The sequence below is a fragment of the Liolophura sinensis genome, chromosome 1 (genome assembly GCF_032854445.1).
Source record: "Liolophura sinensis isolate JHLJ2023 chromosome 1, CUHK_Ljap_v2, whole genome shotgun sequence".
In the NCBI taxonomy this organism is placed as follows: Eukaryota; Metazoa; Mollusca; class Polyplacophora; order Chitonida; family Chitonidae; genus Liolophura; species Liolophura sinensis.
The window spans coordinates 73,354,498-73,378,143 of NC_088295.1; the positions used below are offsets into that span (position 1 = coordinate 73,354,498).

The window sequence follows — 23,646 nt, forward strand, 5'->3', positions numbered from 1 at the left end:
CTTATTTTGGCAATATTGTGACATCTGCTATTCCAAACTTGCAGAATTTTCTCTTGACTCTATGCCGCGCTGCTGATACAGACTTGATTTATAACGGCTTGGAAGGACCGGTCTGGGCCATACAATTTGAGATGGCTCTGTTCCAACTTTGGCAAGGGAATTCACTTCCTTCATATCTTTTCTTGGCCGTGACGGGAGCGTGTGAGTCACAGCGCAATAGGTGTTGTCTTGCCAGAATCTACATGCACTCGCTCTGCGGGTGAAAAGCTGAACAAGATCTCTGGGAATGTCGAAGAGGCTAGATATGGTAATTTTAGTATAAATTTGTAAAACAGAGTATTCTGAATGACCGGAAAGTCGGGAAAATCGGGAAGAATGACGCTCAAATGACGCTCTAGGCATTCTTCAAATAGCTGAGATGGAACCACAGTGGCCTAGTGGGGCTTGCTCGCCAACGGGGCACAATGACCAAGGAGCCTCTCAGCAAAGCGATTGCTGTGAGTTTAAGTCCAGCTCATGCTGGTTTCCTCTCCGGCCGTACGTGGAAAGGTTTGTTAGCAAGCTGCTAATGGTCGTGGGTTTCCCCGGGCTCTGTCCGGTTTTCTCCCACCATAATGCTGGTCGCCGTCGTAAAAGTGAAATATTCTTGAGTACGGCGTAAAACTCCAATCAGATAATAAATAAATAAATAAATAATAGTTGAGAGACAGAGAATTGAGGCTAATTGATACTAATCATGACGACGAAGAAACAGTGGGAGCATGTACAGAAAAAACTGGTTTACCAGAAAATTTGCTCGAAAAGCATATTGTGAACAAAAACATTACGACTTATTGTCATTTAGGGATTTGTTGTTATATGCTTTCCTTTGGCTTTGTTTACATATAACCCGTCAATCACAAATTGTTAACAATATGTTTGCCTGATTTTCGCCATCAATAATTTTGACAATCTGTAGGTACATGTTATCAATAAATGAATACACCAACGTGTGTGTGTGTCGAACGTCTCCTAATCTAGTTGACTGACAGAGACACATTATCGTGTTCTGGCTGAGAAGATAGATGCATTTCTGTCACGTACGCAGTGTATGAGGACGGATTTGTCATGCACATCTTAGGTTATGGAAAGATTAATGGAATATGGATTCGAATGTGTGCTCTGCATGCTTGTTACGAGCGTATATTATTCAACCCCCGGTCTGTTCTGTAAAGGGAAGACGGATCTGTGCTCTGATTGTTGGCGTATCAACACTCTATCTGTTGTGCATATTAAGTTGGATTTGTGCTCTGTTTATGCTGGGTGTATTACACTCGGTTTGTTGTGTATATGGAAACAGATTTGTGCTCTACTAGTTGGAGCTTAGTGTATTAATACTGTCTATTCCGCTTGTATAAGAAGATGAATTGTGCTCCGCTTGTTGCTTCTGGATGCATTCATACTCGATCTACTGTGTTTATTGAAGTTGCATTTGTGCTCCGCTTGTTGATGCTAGGTTTATTACACTCGGTGTGTTGTGCATATTAAGTTGGATTTGTGGTGTGCTTGTTGGTGCTGAGTGTATTACACTCGAAATAATGTGCAAAGGGAGACAGGATTAAGGCTCTGCCTGTTGATGCTCGGTGTATTACACTCGGCATAATGTGCATAGGAAGACAGGATTAAGGCTCTGCCTGTTGATGCTGGGTGTATTACACTCGGCATAATGTGCATAGGAAGACAGGATTAAGGCTCTGCCTGTTGATGCTGGGTGTATTACACTCGGCATAATGTGCATAGGAAGACAGGATTAAGGCTCTGCCTGTTGATGCTGGGTGTATTACACTCGGCATAATGTGCATAGGAAGACGGGATTTGCCTGTTGATGCTGGGTGTATTACACTCGGTATAATGTGCATAGGAAGACGGGATTTGCCTGTTGATGCTGGATGTATTACACTCGGCATAATGTGCATATGGAGATGGATTTGGGCTCTGCCTCGGCATAACGTGCATATCAAGACAGATTTGTTCTCTCAGTGTATCGACCATACACTTGACCAGCCGGAAAGAGGAACGCCAGCGTTGCGGAGGCGTGACAACAGCTAATTTCCGCTGGGAAACCTATCAAAGTACACAGACGTATTATCTGTAAAGCTGTAACAAAATGTTTCGAAAAGTGTTAAACAAAACATGTCTGGTGACCAGTCGAACTCTTGCTCAAAATGGCTATTCTTCTCTCCTGAATACAAGCATACACCTGCCTTGTCACCCATGTTAACGTGCATTGTGTATAATTATCAGCTATTATAATACATACAGAAAGACTCTACACTACAATTTTCAGACAACTGAAAGACTTTGCCTTTTGTTGTATGTCAAAAAATTTCTGTATGTGGAATTGTCAAGCCGATGACAGGATTCTACAAAGAGCGCTTTCTCTACAGGATGGGTTCACTTTATAGTTCAGATTAGTTTCGCATATAAAGTGTATACATACATGTATATCTGTACCACTCGACAACTGGTTAAGTTTCATAGTGCTCCTTTGTATTAAATGATTACAGCAATGATAAGAAGAAATATCAATACCAACTATGGAGACTGTTTATTTTTTTTGATTGTTTTTTTACGCTGTACTCAAGAATATTCCACTAATACGACGGCGGCCAGCATTATAGTGGGTACAAACCGGGCAGAGCCCGAGGGAAATCCACCAGAGGTCAAGAGGGTGAGAAAACCCACGACCATCCACAGGTTGCTGGTAGACCTTCCCACGTACGGCCTGAGAGGAAACCAGCATGAGCTGGATTGAACCCCCAGAGACCCCATTGGTGAGAGGCTCCTGGGTCATTACACTGTGCTAGCGCGTCGGAGACCATTTTCCCTCTCAATAAAGAATGAGGAACCACTCGAGAACACCATATTTCGGATAACACCATTAACGATAACAACAGATCAAAGCATTCGTTCATATGTACGACAATGATGCTACCTCTAAGCTTTCTTTTCTGCTAGAGCACATTACTTAGCATGGGATGCAGCAAAACGGTAGCATCACCCTATTCACGCATTTATATTCCCCTCATATTTCCCTAAATACGCTTGTTTTGGATGCATACTCCGTATGGGCTATATTTGGCTAACCTCTGAATTAACCCTCTTCTGATAGTAATATCAGTTTTTCTCCGAAAACCATCAATATCATCAAGTTTCTAGTTTTTAACGTTGGAACGCAATAGAACATTCCCAGTCAATAAGGAAACATTCCCTTATTTCAGGTGAACGGTATTGTTCAGTGGCTGGTGTCTTGAAGCCCACTTAGAGTCAAGAATCCCTTAGCTAAGTACACTTTATATCTCTACAACATACGTTGCCATGGTAGTTAAGGGCTTACTTAACTAAGTGCGCTTCATGAAACCGGCCCTAGCTTTTTCTTAACTCTTAATTAATTATTAAATGCGATAGCTGATAGAAGATGGTAAGGTGAAAAGTGATATTTGTAATCGTACGATTTATTATAATATACAAATTCTATTATTAAGGTCGGCAAACCTTCTAGAATTGACACTGTACTATTCGATTGCTCACCTTTAAAATAATACTGTGGCAACATCAAAGAAAACATTTCCACTTCTAGATTAACACTAGATTCTAGATTCCCTACATTCACTGGTGTCAAATACAGAGACTGACTAAACATTTTGGGGAACTGCGTTCGTCTAATGTAGGCCTTCCCACGGATTCGCATCCTATACTAACCCTAATTTTGTTTCATATCCATTACTTGGAATTTAGTATGTTTAAATATCCTCATAAATATTTTGCTTGTGTATAAAAGATAGGATGTATGCGTCTCCATCTGTCTGCATGAAGTTTTCCATACATTGACCAATTCAGTATATTTCGACAAGGAGGCGCTGATATTAATTTTAAAAATCCAAGTTCAGCAATTACAATTTTATGATAAATGCTATGTCTGGATCTGCTACAAACTACTTTAATCCTGTTTAATTACACTGTTGAAATTCTGTATGTCCAAAGAGAGATATGAAGGTTTCTTAGATCACTGTTCTTGTGGTTTGTCTCGAAATATTACACGTGATTGTTACAATCTTAGGATCTAAAACAGACGTTTTAAATTCTTAAATTTTAAATAAAAGTATTTATGACTAACCGAGTCACACCTAAGACCTTAAAAGAGGAAGTTGTAACTTCCTCGCTTGTCGTTGTGTATGAAGGGGATAATGCAAAGACTGCTTGACCCGTATCAATACAATGGCTCGGGCGAGGTGGCCTTCGGTAAGTCGTCTCAGTGAAGCAGCGCTAAATAAAAGAGCGGTGGAAATCCGTTCTGCAATGAGACACTTTACATGCACTCCCAGGATTCCTTCATCGTCATATGACTGGCTGGGCCTCCGTGGCTCAGTCGGTTAGCGCGTTAGCGTAGCGTAATGACCCAGGAGCCTCTCACCAATGCGGTCGCTGTGAGTTCAAGTCCAGCTCATGCTGGCTTCCTCTCCGGCCGTACGTGGGAAGGTCTGCCAGCAACCTGCGGATGGTCGTGGGTTTCCCCTGGGTTCTGCCCGGTTCCCTCCCACCATAATGCTGGCCGCCGTCGTATAAATGAAATATTCTTGAGCACGGCGTAAAACACCAATCAAATAAATAAATAAATAAATCGTATGACTGAAAAATTGTTAAGTACGACAATAAACCCCAAGCACTCACTCACTCATTCATGACTAAATGGTAATTCTGAATGTTTCAGATTACCTGAAACAGTGGGGCCTATGTACCTGATTACCAATAAGAAGGACTGTGTACCTGATTACCAAGAGTCAGGCATATGTACCCATTTACACACTAGACTACTGTTTGGACTACTGCTCTTGAGATGGCAATATCTCATACCTATTCTATACCAAATCTAAATACATATTCACAACTTCTAACAGAATTTAAGCAGCATATTTATTGACAATACATTACAGAAAGAAATTGGTATGGCTATTCAAAGTACTTAAAAAGGATATAACAGATTGTAAACTGCACACATGTAGCTGTTCAGTCATTTTTAGAATGTAAATGCCAAAGCTATTCACTCCAGTACAGAATGCGCATGGCAATTTACAGTGTTTTACATAATCCATTGCTCATACTCTCTATAAAGTCAAAACTGATCTCAAATCTCCACTTCACTTCAGGTGATCTGTTTCCTATAATTTTACCCAGGTGCAGTAAGTAATCTGACAAACAAATTAAGGTCTTAGCAGTTCCAATATAAAAGAATGTGAAAGGCATGATAGCCTAAGGAGTAGAAGTCACTTTGCAACAATGCCATTTTCCCATATATTTAATGTGAAAAAAAAGAAGAAAATCTTCATTATTAATCCAATAAAAACATGACAATGAATATCTAATCAAACAACCAGTAACCTGCTGGGATAAGGCTCATGCATAATGCACTTTTACGACAATGTAAAATTATGTTTTAAAAAATCTACACACCGGATATATTTAAAATCAAGACTACATGCAGAGTTTGTCTTTTTTATACATATACCTGTAAGTTCAAGTTTTCATTATAAAGCAATAAAATGGTCATAATTAAACAAACAGAAACAGCCACTAACAGCAAGCCTTTGTACATCTGGTAGATTCTGAGAAATAGAAAACACACACAATCATAAATAAACGTTAATATTATAAAGTTTGACATATTTAATCACATCAATGATTATTTTCATGATTCACTTAAGGATTTAAGGAATAAGTTAAAGGCTTAATGGACTAAGCGCAGCATGATTAAACATGGATACCAAATTTAAATACCATATTACCAGAATGGTTACAGATCCAGCTAACTACTACTATATCAGTTTTTGCAAAGTGGTCCACAAATGAGACAATTTCAACTATTCAAGCATGACTGTATCAGTGTACACAAAAAAATGTTTTTATAGTATACGCATGGACAAATCATCAGGTTAATAGACACACACCCTGTCAAAACAAAAAGAGAAAAAGAAAGGCTCTGGCATCTAATTCCATTAATCAAAATATGTAGTTTCATTCAAGTGTACTTTTGTAAGGCATGTAGCATCTCCATCAATTATTCTTTTTGTCATCTTTCACATAATTCTTGAAGTACAATACAAAGCCCCCAAAGATAACAAAGATAATCCAAAAAATGTAGCCAATAACACAATGCTGGACTGTGTTCAAGCTACTGCAGACTGCCCTAAGCTCTGGCAATTCATCAAGGCTTGAACTCCCACCGTACCTAGGCATGTCTCTCACGCGGGTACATGTCAGTTGTAGGCTCTTCATGTCAACTTCTGGAGACCTGAACATAAACGTCATGAGCAGAAAGAAAAGACCAAATACAATCATTAGCCAACCGGCCCAAGAAGAATTAAACTGGATGTTGCCAGAGACGTCCTGCCAGAGACGCTCTACCTGCTCCACAGGGGTCTTAGGAGCAGGTGGCTGGGGTTTGGGTGGGAGCAAATGTGAGAAATCCTCCACCTCTTGATCTGAGGAAACCATGATATACGGATCCACCAACTGCCTGAAGAACCTTAGGATGGGTTCATCCAGACGTGAGTAAGTCCTGGATTCCCTCTCAGGAGCAGTGCTTTGACAGTAGTTAATACATTTCATCAGGCGATGCTCACTGCCCTCTAAACCCAAGCATCGTGTAAACTCCTTGACCCTGGCTTTGACATCATCAGCTGGGATTTCTTCCGCTTTATCCATCTTGGTCATGACTCCATACACTGGGATACCTTAAAGAAACCAGCACAAAAGAGATAATGCTCTGGCCTAGATTACATGCTGCTTCTATTTATTTCTTTCTTTGTTCGTTGTTGACTGGCGTTTTACTTAAGAATATTTCACTTACATGGTGGCCAGCATTATGTTTGGGGAAACTGGGCAGAGCCCATGTGAAACCCATGACTATCTGCAGGCTGCTGCCATACCTTCTCACTTATGGCAAGAGAGCAAGCCAACATGACATTCTGCTTCTAAAATGACAGCTTTAATACTTGCTTAGGATATGTATGCCTTGCCTGTTTGAGCTGGTCATAGAGTGTTTTTATTATTGTTTCTCCAACAGAATGGGGCTATGGCTGGTGGAGAGGAGTAATAGGTTCAGAAGTTTTGAGACACTAGCCAGTGTTAGAAAGAGCCAAACATGACCTCTGACCTGAGATTGCACAACATGGCCACACATAATATCTCATTAAAATATTGTCCAACAACAGAAGTTCCCAAGCCCTTGATCCATGACGTAACAGGTTCATGCCCAGCTCCCACAGGTTTATACCCAGCCCCCCACAGGATCATACTCAGACCCCACAGGTTCAAACCCAGCCGCAACAGGATCATACCCAGCCCCCACAGGTTCATACCCAGTCCCCAAAGGTTGATGCCCAACTCCCACAGGTTCATGCCCAGCCCCCACAGGATATTACCCATCCCCAACAGGTTCTTACCCAGCTCCCTCTGGTTCTTACCCAGCTCCCTCTGGTTCATACCCATCCCCCACAGGATCATACCCAGCCCTCACAGGATCAAACCCAGCTCCCACAGGATCATACCCAGATGTGCTCACTTCTTATCCTTGGATTGTTGGAGGTGCCAGAAGGCCTGGCTGCCCGGATGACACAGCCAATCAGTTTTTCCGGAATTTTCTCATTGACCGAAGCAAGGAAAATAACCCTGTCCACCTTAAGATCGGGGTTTTCTGTGGGGTATTTTTTCCGTAGGCCCTCCACACCTTGACGGATTCCTATTTCCTCAGCCTTTGCCACTGGTTCACCTTCTGGGAGCCGACCGTACATAAGCATCCTTAGGAGCTCCTCATTGACCTCAGTTGTCTCGTTGGACAGTCCCGCCAAGTCAATCAGCACTGGGAGACGGCCATCTTTATATGGCTGTTTATACGCCTCATCTTGTAAACCACAGTCTGGAAATCTACAAAACGGTATGCTAGAAACTAGAAATAAAATCTTAATTTCAACAAAGACTATTGTGTTGAGGTGCAAGGCGTGTGCCATCCTAGGTGGCTTTAGTGATGAAGGGTCATTTCAAAACCAGCTTCAATACTATGAGGCACCATTTACTTTTGTGCAATTATATATTATTCACTTCAAACTTTGTATCTTTATGTATGAATCAGTTTTCTATTTCATTAAGTTGCTCTTACCAAAAAAACATCACTCTGTAATATCTGACTTTACCCCAATACATACTACAGCCCATGAAGGTGTGCCTCATTTCAAAACGTACCAGTGTACTAACATTTTACACTTTCAGTGACTTTCACATATTCTTACCAAAAAAATTCAACCATAAGAAATGAAACGTACTTACAGTTGTATTTACTATCAATCATCAATACATGTACTGCACTGCCCTCAAAGTGACAGCAAATATGGACAAGCAAGGGGCTATAGTTACCTTTGGACGAAAAATGATACTGGCCTCCCATCTCCATGTTTCCCAGAAAGAGAGTATTCATGCCAGTGACCACACAACGCAGCAGACAAAGATGTGAGGAAGGATGATTTACCAACGCCAGCTGTTCCAATAGTCAGAATGTTCAGTGTTTTCTTGTGTTTTTTCAGTCGGCTTGCTATTTCTTGTCTGAACATGTCCACCTTTTCTTGGGCCTCCAAATCTTCATCACTCATGATGGAAAAACCTGATGTGCTATCACAGTCATCATCCTTATCTCCACCCATCTTACTAAACACTTGTGTGCCTCCTGCAAACAAGATTTTAGGATTATTTTAGCCCCTTGAACTAGACTGTTACAAATACAGGGGTCCACCAGAAACAAAGACTGTCATATACATTAATTCACAAGAGTTCTGGCATGTTTGAAGACACTAGCTAGTGTTCGACAGAGCCAAACATGACCTCTGACCTGAGATTGCACACAGGGCAAAATATCTCAATAAAACATCGTCCAACAACATTCGTTTTTTGATAGATTTTTACTTAACAAAGAAAAACAAGTTACATGTTTCCCAAATTTTATAAAGCTACATGTTCTCAGATGGAAGTGTGTTCAGCGAATATCATGCTCTGTACCATTGTACATGTAAGCATTCAGCCAAATAATATGGACCACTGGTTCACAAGTGGAGAGGGAACCTAAAACAACTAAATCATGAGCTTATCAAAGATCACAAAAGCAGTTGCTTTATAACATTCTTTTCTGCTAAATTAAGTATATGCACATCCTGACGTGTACCTCTCACTTGTAGTTTATGAACCATTTTTCCAAAATGTGATAACCAGCAGACCTAACAACCCATATCTAAGAGATGCCCCAGCTGCATTGAGCCAGATATCAGTTAGGTTCTTTGCTTGGTCATGTGAGGTGACTGCTGGAAGTGTAAACAAAGCAAATATAAACCAGGCTGGAAATTCCTTGATGACATCATTCGCTCTTTATTTGTGTACATGTATTTCAATTATACTATGGTCAACATCCAAGAAGCCCTTAGAATGTTTCATTCACAAACAAAATTAAAGATGACTGCTGTCTTTGAATTAACCATTTTAAGGGAATGGAATACTACAATTGGAGAGCAATACATATATTATTAGGTAATTCAGTGATGGGATACGGAGATATATGATGTTAGTAACCTATTTATCCCAGATCAAAAAAAATACTACGCTTTTCACTGGACAACAACGGTCACATGGAGGGATGTGTATATTCTCGAATCCTGCAGACAATGTCAAATATGCCTGCTGACTAGGCTATCTCCTTTTCTCTGCTTATGAAAACAAGGTCTCACTTCACATTTCACCTACAGTCTTCTGCTCTGAACTGATGGGGTCTTTCGCAAGGAAAAATTCATTACATGGTTACTCAGTGCTAGGATACGGAAATATATGGTGTCAGTTATTCTCACACTGAGCGATGCATTAGTAGACATAAAACGTATATAGAAAATCTTCATACCAATAATATCCACATACATTACATCTAGTAACAAATTGTTATCTAATCCTGTTAGATATCTCCCGGTGTTTTGTTTCACATGTACTTATGCTTTTGAAAGGCCTTCAAGCATACATGTATGATCATGCTACATACAGATGTTTGAAGCAATCTGGACAAGTACCAAATTGCTCTATTTGCATATATCACAAGGTCATCAATTTTGGATATATGCTAAGCATAGGCTAACCGTTGCGAGAAATAAAAATTCGCTGTAACTAGCTGCCTAATTCCACATGACGAGCTACTAATATCACCTGAGCTGAGTTCTACACTGGTTTATTGTTATTCTATTCATAATCACATGTGTTGCACACTATAATAATTGTATTTATCTGGAGGTGAGCTGCTACATCAATGATCTATGTTTTCATACCATATACACATGCTCGTAACTGGTTTTGTGCCTGAAACTTCACCGGTGGGAATATGTTAAATCAAATACCATGTTCAAAAATATTTCTCATAAAGTGAATTACCTAGCTGATCAAGTTGCACATTTTGCCTGGCTATAAGAATTCTATTGATCTCAGAAATAGTTTAATAGCCCCGCATGTTACATGAAATGTCATGCAAGATCACAAGAGATTTTCTGCTAAAGCTAGGCTAGTATGAACAGCTAGCTAACATCCAACATTTGGTGTTTTCCTGTGAGAAATACAGCTACAGTGCTAATATTATAGTTAACATGATTGGCTGAGGGGGGATACGAAGTCTTTTCACCAGGCTCTGCCCAGTTTCCTGGTTTCATGTTTTTGTCTCCAGTGACTACCAATATCTGTGCTTCCCCTAAGTAATTTTGTGACAAAATTGTGGCACTTGTGGCTATCACACAGTGGCTGCGTATTCCCTTTAAATTTTACACAATTCTGACAGCTGAGACATGAAAGATGCCTGTATTTTTTCTCCCAGAGGAGTACTGCAATACACATATTTGACAAGATGCCACAGGATATACAGGATCACCAGGGGATTCTGGCATCATATGGTGAACACTTAAGGTACCTGTTCATGGAATACCAGTAGGCCTACCCAAAGTCATCCATTGATAAAACTGTGTAGTCTCCGTAACAGGGAAAAGATCGTCGGGCGACAGTTCTGGCTTGATCTCTCAGCCATGAAGTCACTGGAGCCATCATATTTCTAACATCAACCAAGAGAAATATTATTTTATTTGAAATACACTGAATGACTACGGTCTGCGGGAGTTACGTGGCATTCTGTTTGGGTTTTTTTTTTAGTCCATAAACGCGCAGCTGTCAGTTCAACCTGCCTATGTTAAGAATTTAAGTGTGTACTACGCAGCTCACTAATTTGTCACAACCATACATGTACAGCTCTAACAACCTCTCTCACGAACGCTCACTGATGCATACTTACAACAATTTGTAGCTGTCCGAAGATACAAAATTTAGTGGGTGGATATTGGTCTTCAACTTTGACGGTCGTCTGAGCCTGCACGCTTGACAGCTTCTTGTTTATCAACGAACCACACCACACACATGAGATTGTTCCACTTCCAAATTGTTGACTTCGTCTCGTCACTACAATACACAATACCCAATTCACTGTTTGGATTTTACATTGACATTAGTATATTATTCGTTTAATTGATTTGATATTACGTTAGTTTTGTTCTTCAAGTATTTTGTTGTTAGAACTATATTTTAATGCGCGAGGTCAAACGGGCAAGGTGCTTGTTTAAGAGCCAAAACGAGGCCGGGGAATTCCCGTACAAGTCAAAGTTCAGGGACGGTCTGACAGTGTACCACCAGTAAACAATTCGCTTTCAGTTTCAGATGTCGGCCTACGTGCTAACAGCTCGAAACGACACGTAGACAACGTTTCAGTTAATGTTTTCATCATTCTCACATGGTTTTAGCTGATGGCTGATGTAACTAAGAAGGTTACTTTTTGGCCTATATGATATTGTATTTATTCGATCTTGAGCCTTGGACCCTGAACATGGAGTGAGTACAGGCCAATAAATACACGTACATAATTTATATATATGACCATTCTGATAAAAAGCAAACAAACCTAAGCGCTGAACATAAGATACATACATGTGTATTTGTATCCTTGAATATGGTCATCAACGGCTTTTATTTTTTATTTTTCATGATTGGGACAAGTTTAAGACAGCGAGAAACTTACTATGCCTATAAATCCCTCTGGCTCAGTTGGTAACTTAAAATTTCAAAAATGGTGGTACAGCCCAGTTTCATTTCTGCAGGGTACCGGCTACAACGTCTGAAGTGATGAAAAAAGTGCCATGTACTAGTGTGTATTAGGTAAACAACTAAATATCAACACTTAGGGTTTTATAGTATCAATAAACTGGTAAATTAATATTATAGCTACACATTTAGCTGTGTTATTGATTTCTGCCATGCAAGCCATATTAAATTATGTGGAGTAACAATTAATATGCGACTTTTAATTAAGATAAGTTCATTAAACTTAATCTGATCACAAGCAAACCTATTTACTCTTAGGCCTAGAATTATACTTTCTTAATTACGCACTTTCCAATAAGTTATACACATGTACTTGTTACGCTGGCACTCAGGTTGCCACTAGAAGCAGTAGCACGTACTTTTTGATCTCATTGAATTTGAAGGTTGAGAGTTCAAATTAAACTGAAATCAAACAGTTCAGTCTTGTAGTCTGATTTCAATAAACTTTCAACTATTGGTCCATACAGTGTCAGTGTCTTGAAGCCTCAAACAACCAAACAACATAGACCTTTAAAAGAAGGTCGGGCAAAGCCCAGGGGATACCCACGATCAACCATAGGTTGTATGCAGAGGAGACCAGCATGAGCTGGATTTGAACTCACAGCGGCCACATTGGTGACAGGCTCCTTGATCACTACGCCACGCTGGCGTGCTAAATTTTTTTTTTTTTTTTTTTGGATTGGGGCAGAACCCGGGGGAAAACCACGACCATCCGCAGGTAGCTGACCCTCAACCATGGAGGCCTGGTTATTGTTTATATAGGTGTCCATTGTGGCCTTGTTGTTAGGTAAGCTATCACAGCACAGTGACCCATGAGCCTTTCACCAATGCTATTGCTGTTAAGTCTAGCTTATCTTGACTTCCTCTCCAGTCATACTTGGGAAGGTGTGCTTGATTTACAGTATCTAGCTGACCCTCAACCATGGAGGCCTGGTTATTGTTTATATAGGTGTCCATGGTGGCCTTGTTGTTAGGTAAGCTATCACAGCACAGTGACCCATGAGCCTTTCACCAGTGCTATTGCTGTTAAGTCCAGCTTATCTTGGCTTCCTCTCCAGTCATACCTGGGAAGGTGTGCTTGATTTCTTCCAACATTAATACTGACTGCTGTCATGTAAGTGAAATATTCTTGAGTAAGGTGCAAAACTCCAGTCAAATAAATACATAAATATTGTAAACTCTTATAAATTTGAAAAGCCTAATGAAATATTTCTGTCACTGAAAGCGGGTGCAAACTAAACTTACTAAGATGTAGAATGATTGCACCAGTAAACCCGTGATGACAATCATTGCAAGTGCATGTAACATTGTAACATGCAACTTCGTACACATGCACATTTATTAAGAGGATTGCCTTGTTTGTGTTTTTTACAGTCCCACAGTGGTGTTTTTTCTCCTACTGCATGTAGTTCTTCACCATTCATTCATTGTGGCTGAGGCTAGTGATAACATGGACAAGCCGTTCTCTGAGCCCCAAGCTACTGTAGTTAACTCACAGGGACAAGAGAAAAAGGCTGATACTTTGACTCCAGGTAATTATGGGTCATACTGGAAAAACCAGAATATAATAAAGTAAATCTTTAGCAATAAGGGAACATTAAGCTCAAAAGCATTTTAATAGCTTGATTGTTACATTGTTAATTGCAAAAAGAAAAGCAGTTGTATATTAGTGCCCATAAATACTAAATTTATTATCATGTTGTATGTGAGCTTATTTGTAAGGTCATTTATAATGGGAGAAACAACTGTATTATTGTTTATTATACATGAATGTACTACATGAAGCTAATATCATATCCATTATATGTAGCTTATAAAAGAGAATTTAGTCTTACCTGTGATTGTATATGTAGTACTTTGTAGCACAAGAATTGAAGCTGATCTAGATACTGTAAATCTGCAACCTTTTCAACCTCGGAAGCACTTTTTTGAGTGAAATTGTTGTATACAATTATTATGAAAATGACACTAAAATGATTTGTTTGTGTCACCAAAGATGTACACGTCATAAAACTGTGCCAATTATTTCTCTACACCCCATAGTTCTTGCAGAGTGTTTTGACATATTAGTTGCAGAAGTCATTGAAAGGGTTGAGGAATGAGGTAGTTATTTGTTGGTTTATATGTTGCAGTAGGTTGTTGGACAATAAAAGACCTGTCTCTTGTCATGCTTGTGCATGTCTCTCATGCTCCTTCCCACACAGCACTGAGAGGACAGATATGCTATATGTAGATAACATGTAGCATTATTAATAATGGTTTCCTGGAGAACATAACTCTACACTTAAAGTGAAATTGTTAGAGAATTTAAGGATACATGGTACATTTTTTTAATTTATAAATGATTAAATAAGAGCACAATAAATGTTTTCAACTTTCTTCTTGGCATGTAAAAATGGCTTAAAACTACAGTTTTATTAAGTCTCCATCAGTGGCCAGAAATGAGGTGGAATACTGTGATAACATCAATAATGGTAGCTGTCAAAACAACATTGTTGGGGCTGGGATATAGTGTGGTATATCCCAGGCTTGGGAGAGAGTGTGAATTGTGGGCGCTATAATTCCCGGTATGTTTCCGAAGATTCCCAACCATTGAGGGAAAATATGCATAAAACAGCAGGGTAATAACAGCTATGAAGTATGCCTCGGAAATGTGAAATAAATTCCCATTTTTCTCACATCCTCGTTCATTTTCCTTAAAGTGAGTGAGTGAGTGCTTGGGGTTTAACGTCATATTTAACAATTTTTCAGTCATATGACGACGAAGGTGTACCTTAAGGTACGCGTAATGTGCTTCCTTGTTGCAGGATGGATTTCCACCGCTCTTTTATCTAGTGCTGCTTCATTCAGACTTACCGAAGGCAAGTAAGCCGCTCTGCCCGAGCCATTATACTGATACGGGTTAACAGTCGCTGCATTACCCCCTTAATGTTGAATGCCAAGCGAGGAAGCTAGAACTTCCTCTTTTAAAGTCTTAGGTGTGACCCATTTTCCTTAAAGCCATACTCTTCGTTTATGTGTCCTTTAATCATATGTTATTATTAAAAGTATTTTTAATTTTTTGGCTTCAGGTACAGATTTTAAAGACACTGTTAACAAAATATCCGAGTTAGAGAAATTACTGGGAAATTGTAAAGAAGAATTAAATGCATCATTGAACAGAATATCTGAGCTGGAGAAATCATGGGGAAATCATAAAGAAGAATTAAATGCATCATTGAACAGAATATCTGAGCTGGAGAAATCATGGGGAAATCATAAAGAAGAATTAAATGCATCATTGAACAGAATATCTGAGCTGGAGAAATCATGGGGAAATCATAAAGAAGAATTAAATGCATCACTGAAAAAAGTGAACGAAACTGTTTCTGAGACAGTGCAATCACACAAAAATGTTCAGGTCAACTATACCAAATTTCAGTCTGAGCATTTGCAGCTTAACAAAAGTATTTCTGATTTTAAGGAACAATTAAAAACCCTGTCTGAAACAGAAAGCCAGATACAAAAACAACTATCAAGATCGGAAAGTTACTTCAATCTTACTGATAAAGAAATAAATGCAAACTTAACTCAATTGCGTTCGGAGATTGATAAAATTAATACTTGGAAAGATAAAATAGTTCAGTCCCTCCAAGACCAGTTGATGGAGTTAATGGAAGCACAAAAAATGACAGTGACAGTGGCAAAATTTGTAAACCTAGAAACTGACTTGCATCGGCGTACAGACGAATTGAACAATAAAGTGGAAAAGTTGATGTCTGATACAAAAGAACAAGATGATTTATTTTCAAAAGACTTTGAGTTACAAAATAATAACTTGAAGGAGTTAAACGTGACCCAAAAGTTGATAGAAACAAAAGTTGGAGCCTTAGAAACAACCTTACAAGAAACTGAAACGAAGCTGAACGACAGATTAGACCAGTCTGAATCTGACAAACAAGATAATAATAAAGCATTTAATGGGAGACTTGAATTACAAAGTGAGAAACTGGAAGAGATGCTAAAAACTCAACGTCGATTAGAAGAGGAGCTGAAGGAGTTAAGAGGGAAATTTGAACATTCTGAAGAACAGCAAAACCAGAAGATCAGACAGACATACACAAGAACTGTGGAGATAGAATCAGATGTAAAAAATAATCAAGGTATGTTTACAACAGTTGGTTATCATTAATTAACAAAGTCTGTTTAAAGATGTGGTACTTTGTGAAAATTCCTAACAAGGTTTTCTGTATATGCTAATACATTCATGACGGACACAGTGTGTCTAAATTAAAATCTGATCTTTTCATTTTTGCAATAGGGCACAGGGATCTGATTGACAGGCAGCCAGCACATGCTTTGTCTTGTCAGTTTCAGATCAGCCTGCACGTATACAAATTTTGGTCGCTGTGTGCTGTGTCATGTGTTGTTGTGAGTTGTGTCATGTATCACTTTGTTCTTTGTCATGTATCAGAATGTGCTTTGTCATGTATCACTTTGTTATGTGTCATGTATCACTATGTGCTTTGTCATGTATCACTTTGTTCTGTGTCATGTATCACTATGTGCTTTGTCATGTATTGTTGTGTGCTTTGTAATGTATTGTTGTGTGCTGTGTTGTATCACTGTGTGCTGTGCAATGTATCACTCTGTGCTGTGCCATGTATCACTTTATGCTGTGTCATGTATCACTATGTGGTGTGTCACTGGGTGCTGTGTAACGTATCCTGAGCTGTGTCATATATCACTCTGTGCTGTCCATGTATCATTTTGTGCTGTGCCATGTAACACTGTGTGCTGTGCCATGTAACACTGTGTGCTGTGCCATGTAACACTGTGTGCTGTGTCATGTATCACTGTGTGCTCTGCCTTGTGACACTGTGTGCTCTGCCATGTGACACTGTGTGCTGTGCCATGTAAGACTGTGTGCTGTGCCATGTATCATTGTGGGCTGTGTCATATATCACTCTGTGCTGTGTCATGTATCACTGTGTGCTGTGCCATGTAACACTGTGTACTGTGTCATGTATCACTCTGTGCTATGTATCATTTTGTCCTGTCCCATGTATCACTTTATGTTGTGTCATGTATTGCTGTGTGATGTGCCATAAATCACTGTGTACTGTGCCATGTATCACTGTGTGCTGTGTCCTGTATCACTTTGTGCTGTGTCATTTATCACTGTGCACTGTGTCATTTATCACACTGTGCTTTGTCATGTATCACTTCATGCTGTGTCATATATCACTTTGTTCTGTGTCATGTATCACACAGTGCTGTATCATGTAACACTTTGTGCTGTGTCATGTATCATTGTGAGCTGTGCCATGTATCATTGTGTGCCATGTGTCACTGTGTGCTGTATCATGTAACACTTTGTGCTTTGTCATGTATCACTGTGTGCTGTGCCATGTATCACTGTGTGCTTTGCCATATATCACTGTGTGCTGTGCCATGTAACACTGTGTGCTGTGCCTTGTAACACTGTGTACTGTGCCATGTAACACTGTGTGCTCTGCCATTTATCACTGTGTGCTGTGTCATGTCACAATCTGTGCTGTGTCATGTATCATTTTGTCCTGTGTCATGTATCACTTTGTGCTGTGTCATTTATCACTCTGTACTGTGCCATGTATCACACTGTGCTTTGCCATGTATCACTGTGTGCTGTGTCATGTATCACACTGTGCTTTGCCATGTATCACTGTGTGCTGTCATGTATCACTTTGTGCTGTTTTGTATCACTGTGTGTTGTGCCATGTAACACTGTGTACTGTGTCATGTCTCACTCTGTGTTGTGTCATGTATCACTCTGTGCTGTGTCATGCATCACTTTGTCCTGTGCCATGTATCACTTTGTGCTGTGTCATGTATCACTGTGTACTGTGCCATGTAACACCGTGTGCTGTGTCATGTATCATTGTTTTGTGCCATGTAACACTGTGTGCTGTGCCATGTATCACTTTGTGCTGTGTCATGTATCACTGTGTGCTTTGCCATGTAACACTGTGTGCTTTGCCATGTAACACTGTGTGCTGTGTCATGTATCACTCTGTCCTGCATCATGTATCATTCTGTGCTATGTCATGTATCACTGTGTACTGTGTCATGTATCACTGTGTGCTGTGTCATGTATCACGGTGTGATGTGCCTAGTAACATGATGTGCTGTACAGTGTATCACTGTGTTCTGTGTCATGTGTGTTGTCATGTATCACTGTGTGTTTCATCATGCATGACTGTGCTAGTCATGTATCACTGTGGGCTGTATCATCCATCATCATGTGCTGTGCCATGTATCATGGTGTGCTGTGTCATTTATCACTGTGTGTTTTGTCAAGTATCATTGTGTTTTGTCAAGTATTACTGTCTGCTGTGTCATGTATCACGGTGTGTTTTGTCAAGTATCACTGTGTGTTTTGTCAAGTATTTCTGTGTGTTTTGTCAAGTATTACTGTGTGTTTTGTCAAGTATTACTGTGTGCTGTGTCATGTATCACTGTGTGTTTTGTCAAGTATTTCTGTGTGTTTTGTCAAGTATTACTGTGTGTTTTGTCATGCATCACTGTGTGTATAGACTATATGTATTACATCGTTTATGAGCTGCTCCTGATGCTGCACTGTTTGCAGTTGGTCATGCTGCAGCAACGCAATTACAGGAGGAGAAAAGCATAGCACTGCGCATCAGATAAATAAATGGACCAGTTCAATATTTTCTCATTGTAGGTCTGTCTGAGATGCTTTCTTATGTTGTGGTTGCATTCACCAGCTTGATTGTAGCCTATGCCTTCCTCTCCGGAGGGTTTACTTTTGGACAAGCAAAGAGCAACTTTGAGGAAGAAGCCATCACACACTCGTCACATAAGAATGAGCCAACCATGGTAAGTAACTGAAAACTCACTGACTTCTTTCTGTCCCAGCTCTGGGGCCACTTTCACAAAGTGTTGTGGGGCAGGGACCACTTTCACAAAGATGTCAGAAAGTATGATATCGCATACAGGACTATGGTAGGCTAATAGCAACAGATGAAATGTTGTAGGACAAATGTACAATGAAAAAAAGAAAATGAAAAAATGTTGTACGCCACTTTGTGAAAGTGGCCCCTGGTCAATGTTATTATACTATTCTCTCTGTCTAAACTTCTTTTACACTCTTCCTAATTATTCTAAGCTCCCGTTACACTCCTTTTTTTTTGGGAAACATGTTTCTCCTCCAGAAATCACTTTCTTCTGAACACATGCACTGATGAACAGGTAATGCGTTTAATCACCACTGTGGAGACCTTAAAGAATAAGTGTTTATGGATTTATTTGATTGGTGTTTTGTGCTGTAATCAAGAATATTTCACCTATGCAACAGCGAATGAAACGCACGACCATCCGCAGGTTGCTGAAAGACCTTCCCACGTATGGCCAGAGAGGAAGTTAAAGGATAAGTGAAAAAGAATTCTAAAATGAAGATTATGGCTATAGGAAAATGAAGAAAGTTATGGCAAAAAAAAAACTTTTGCACTTGAAAAGGTTACATTGTATGACATTAGTAACATTTTCACCAATTCAGTGGAATAAAAACAGATGACATAATGAAACGAAGCATTCTTCTGTAGAAACATTTGTTTTGAAACAGTGTATTTTTTGTTATATGCATGTACATGCATTAATAACAAAAAGTAACAGTGTTTCTAACTTTAGAGGGGAAAAAAGTTCAAGACTTGGAATTAACATTTTCAGGGGTATGCAAGGGCATGTATGACATTGCTTTGTGTTTTAGTCTGCTTTGCTGTGTTATTTAAACCTACATGTATATTTATTTATGTTTTTTTTATTTTTTGTGGGTTTTTTTTTAGGCGGGTGCTTATGTGCAACACAGTGACTTCGAGGCCTCTCCCAATGCAGTCATTGTGAGTTGAAGTCCAGGTCAGGCTGAATTGATTTTTGGTTGTATTACTAAGTGAGAATTTCTGAGATCAGCCTGTACATGGTTGTGGGTTTCCTCAGTTTGGTTTCCTGTTATGCCCAGTTTCTGCCCACCATAATGTTGTTGGTGGAATATTCTTGAATACAACATAAAACTCCATTAAAATAAATAAATATTTATTATTTATTGTTTTTCATTTTGTTTATGTATTTTTATTGAACTTTATTTTCTTTTTATTTATTTGAACATATTGGTTTTTGAGGATATTCTTGGAATATTTCACTCTCATGTGAAAAATGGCATTAATGTTAATGTGTAAAAGAAACCTGGCATACTGTTAGAAGGAAACCAATGCTCTCCTCCAGCACTTTTGACACGTCTGTTTCCCGTATGTACCATTACGTGTAGTACACCCATGCACTTTTTTTCAGCCAGAGGAGCTAGCCACCCTTACTGGAGATGTACCTTTAGTTCAACAAGAGATTGATGATGAAGGCCTCTGTCCAGCTGTGTGTAGCCTCGGCTTCTCAGAATCTGCCATTTCACCTTCGGGCCCCTGACCCAGGCCATATGCCCTGAGGGTATGACTGTACACACCTATGTGGTGCATAGCACCGTTGATCTAACTGACGCCCCAAAAAGATGCCCTGGCTCTGGTGTTTGTAGACTTCAATGAGAGGAACGTGATCCTAGAGCAGCCAGGGCTATTACAAGGAGAGCTGAAGACGAAAACAGTTCAGCACCTGCTTCAAACTGGAGGTAAAGTATATGTTCTGTAGGCCTATCTGCACATACTGTATTTCACCTAAAGTTTGACCTTTCAGAAGTATATAAAGGCCTCAAAATGATACTTTTCTGCCTATTCTTAAGTTTCTCTGGTAAGAAATGAATGAGACTTGACAAATCAAACTTCACCCTATTAGTTGGTTGAATCAATCAAAAATCAAGCATTTGAAATGCGTTAAAAATGGAAAAAGCTTAACTTTAGGTAAAATAATATACTAGTAACTCTGTAGTGTCAGGAAATCTTTTTACAAATATCACACAGTATAATTTTTTATTGAACCTGTACTCGATTACCTATTTTTCATGTTAAACGTGTTGACATAAATACCAGGTAATAAAGATAAGGTGGGACGGGGAATTTGAAGATTTCCTCACTCTAACAGCTTGGTGTCACCATGGTGACAAGCAGCGGCCATTTGCAGAGTCTAACATCTGTTAAGAACCACTTTTCTTCAAGCTTACATGCATCCGTATATCTATCATGTGGAATAGATATAGTTTGTCAGCATAGCTTGCTCAAAATCAGTGATTTAAACTACGGTACTTTGGTTTCCTCCACTTGAATAGCTGATTAAGTTAAGAATCAAATAATTAATAAATAAATACATAAAGAGAATACATGTATTTCACAGTCAGTTTAATACAGGTATTTCACAATCACAGTTCGAATATCATTATAAAATGGGTGAAATGATAAGCCCATTGCTTGGAAGTTTTCTTTTCCAAAACTGACTGAATGTGGCCCTCATTAAATCAATATTTTTGATTACAAGCACCAGTCAAGATAATATTGGTTATGCTGTTACTTAGTGACAAGATACAGAAATATACAGTGTTAGTAACCCTCATATTGGGCTAGGCATCAATATAATTGAGTAACCACGAAACGAATTTATCCTCTAAAAACCCAGCTATTCAGAAAAAGAAGCTTCCTGCATAGGCGAAACATTGTTTTCACAACCAAACAAAGGGAGATAACCTAGTTAGCAGAGACATTATGACCTATAACATCAGCTTGCAGGATACTGTTGTTATCCAGTGAAAGCCAGAGTATTTTGTCTGATACCGGATAAATAATTTTATGTGCTCTGTTTGCAGCTGATGTATTTGTGATCTATACTGGGGACAACGAGTCAGAAAACTTACCCAAAGGGGCCCTGTACAACACCAGCCTCTCCTCTGTCCATAAAACACTCATTACTGAAGCCTCTACAGAAAAGACAACGGGTTTTGTTCCATACTCACAGCCTTCAATGAGGCACAGGAACTGGTGTTGTCTGAGGCTATAAACAAATTGTGCCAGTCTTAATTCTGTGTTTTAAGTTGTTGTTGATCATAATATGTAACATGTGTGGTGGAAAGTAGTTCATTATACGAACAGTAATTTGTGATGAAGTTGATAATTACTATAATAGCCCTGTGTGCATTTCTAACTGAACATATATTATACCCTGTTTGGAGTAAAATGATACTTTATATGTGTGAATAATGATAACTAATAATGATATGTGTGCAACGGTGATTTTACTGTATGTTTTGTGACAAGGACGCACTGTATATGTATGTTTGTAACAGTGATACACTGTATGTTTGTAACAATGATATACTGTCTGTTTGTGACGATGACGCACTGTATATGTATGTGTGTAACAGTGATACACTGTATGTTTGGAATGATGATATACTGTATTTTTGTAACGGTGATACACTGTGTAGAACAGTGATACACTGTCTGTTTAGAACAGTGATACACCGTCTGTGTATAACGGTGATACACTCTATGTTTGTAATGGTGATAAATTCTATGTTTGTAATGGTGATACACTGTAGGCCTACGTGTATATGTGCAATCAACTGTAAACAAGCATTCTGTTTTTGAATATAGATGTTTGGGTGATGGTCAGGCATTTTACCAGTATGTTTATGATGGTGACTGTGGTATGTTGTATAAATTTGTATGATGAAGGGTGATATGCATTCCTTTTATGCATGGAGGAATGCGATAATGATCATGCACTGCACAATGTGGGGAAAGAGGTGATACCCGATATGTTTGGAGAAATGCGATAATGATGGTACAGTGTTTATGTGGAAAAAAGGTGATACCTGATATGTTTGAAGAAATGCGATAATGATGGTACAGTGTTTATGTTGAATAAGGTGATAACTGGTATGGTGATAATGGTGGTGATACACTATATCTGTGAATGATGGTGATACACTGTATGTATAAATGATGATGATACACTGTATGTCTGAATGATGGTGATACATTGTATGTGTGAATGATGGTGATACACTATATGTTTGAATGATGGTGATACACTATATGTGTGAATGATGGTGATACACTATATGTATAAATGATGATGATACACTATATGTGTGAATACTGGTTATACACTGTATGTCTGAATGATGGTGACACACTGTACACGTCCACTGAAGATTGTACACTGTGTGAATAGTGGTGATATACTGTATGTCTGAATGATGGTAATACACTGTGTATGTGCAGGGTGGTGATACACTGTGTATGCACAGGGTGGTGATACACCATATGTGTGAATGATGGGGATACACTGTACAAGTCAGTGGGAATGGTACACTGTGTGAATACTGGTGATAAACTGTGTGAATAGTGGTGATACACTATTTTAGTGCCTTATTTAAGTTGATTTAACTGTTGATTAAACTGGAATCACCAACTAAAAATG

At 39.1% G+C, this 23,646-nt stretch overlaps 3 protein-coding genes across 4 annotated transcripts in view; 2 read left to right on the top strand and 1 right to left on the bottom strand.

Moving 5' to 3' along the window:
• Nucleotides 1–4,936: 4,936 nt before the first annotated feature.
• On the bottom strand, nucleotides 4,937–11,516 carry LOC135476517 (uncharacterized). Its single transcript, XM_064756564.1, has 4 exons — nucleotides 11,390–11,516; nucleotides 8,449–8,755; nucleotides 7,601–7,962; nucleotides 4,937–6,770 (listed from the first exon to the last, which is right to left on the bottom strand). Exons 2-4 carry the CDS (start codon nucleotides 8,730–8,732, stop codon nucleotides 6,091–6,093), a joined length of 1,326 nt encoding a protein of 441 aa, XP_064612634.1. The 5' UTR covers nucleotides 8,733–8,755; nucleotides 11,390–11,516; the 3' UTR covers nucleotides 4,937–6,090.
• Nucleotides 11,517–11,815: 299 nt separating this feature from the next.
• Nucleotides 11,816–23,646, top strand: part of LOC135461361 (myosin-4-like) — a 21,253-nt gene continuing 9,422 nt past the window's right edge. For both annotated transcript variants that reach the window (XM_064738403.1, XM_064738404.1), the window contains exons 1-3: nucleotides 11,816–11,979; nucleotides 13,624–13,781; nucleotides 15,321–16,391. In XM_064738403.1, the coding sequence (XP_064594473.1) occupies nucleotides 11,933–11,979; nucleotides 13,624–13,781; nucleotides 15,321–16,391 (1,276 nt within the window). In that variant the 5' untranslated portion in view covers nucleotides 11,816–11,932. The remainder of the gene's footprint in view (nucleotides 11,980–13,623; nucleotides 13,782–15,320; nucleotides 16,392–23,646) is intronic.
• LOC135482357 (uncharacterized) lies at nucleotides 20,440–22,384 on the top strand. The gene is made up of 3 exons (XM_064762295.1): nucleotides 20,440–20,458; nucleotides 20,786–20,902; nucleotides 22,028–22,384. Exons 1-3 carry the CDS (start codon nucleotides 20,440–20,442, stop codon nucleotides 22,216–22,218), a joined length of 327 nt encoding a protein of 108 aa, XP_064618365.1. The 3' UTR covers nucleotides 22,219–22,384.

What these genes read in the sequence shown, in the direction of transcription:
- LOC135476517 (XM_064756564.1), bottom strand. Translation starts at nt 8,732, where the DNA reads ATGGGTGGAGATAAGGATGATGACTGTGATAGCACATCAGGTTTTTCC. An exon ending in GTATCATTTTTCGTCCAAAG is followed by an intron (nt 7,963 to 8,448) that starts GTAACTATAGCC and finishes ACCGTTTTGTAG; the next exon opens with ATTTCCAGACTGTGGTTTAC. An exon ending in CAACAATCCAAGGATAAGAA is followed by an intron (nt 6,771 to 7,600) that starts GTGAGCACATCT and finishes GGTTTCTTTAAG; the next exon opens with GTATCCCAGTGTATGGAGTC.
- LOC135482357 (XM_064762295.1), top strand. An exon ending in GCACCTGCTTCAAACTGGAG is followed by an intron (nt 20,903 to 22,027) that starts GTAAAGTATATG and finishes CTCTGTTTGCAG; the next exon opens with CTGATGTATTTGTGATCTAT.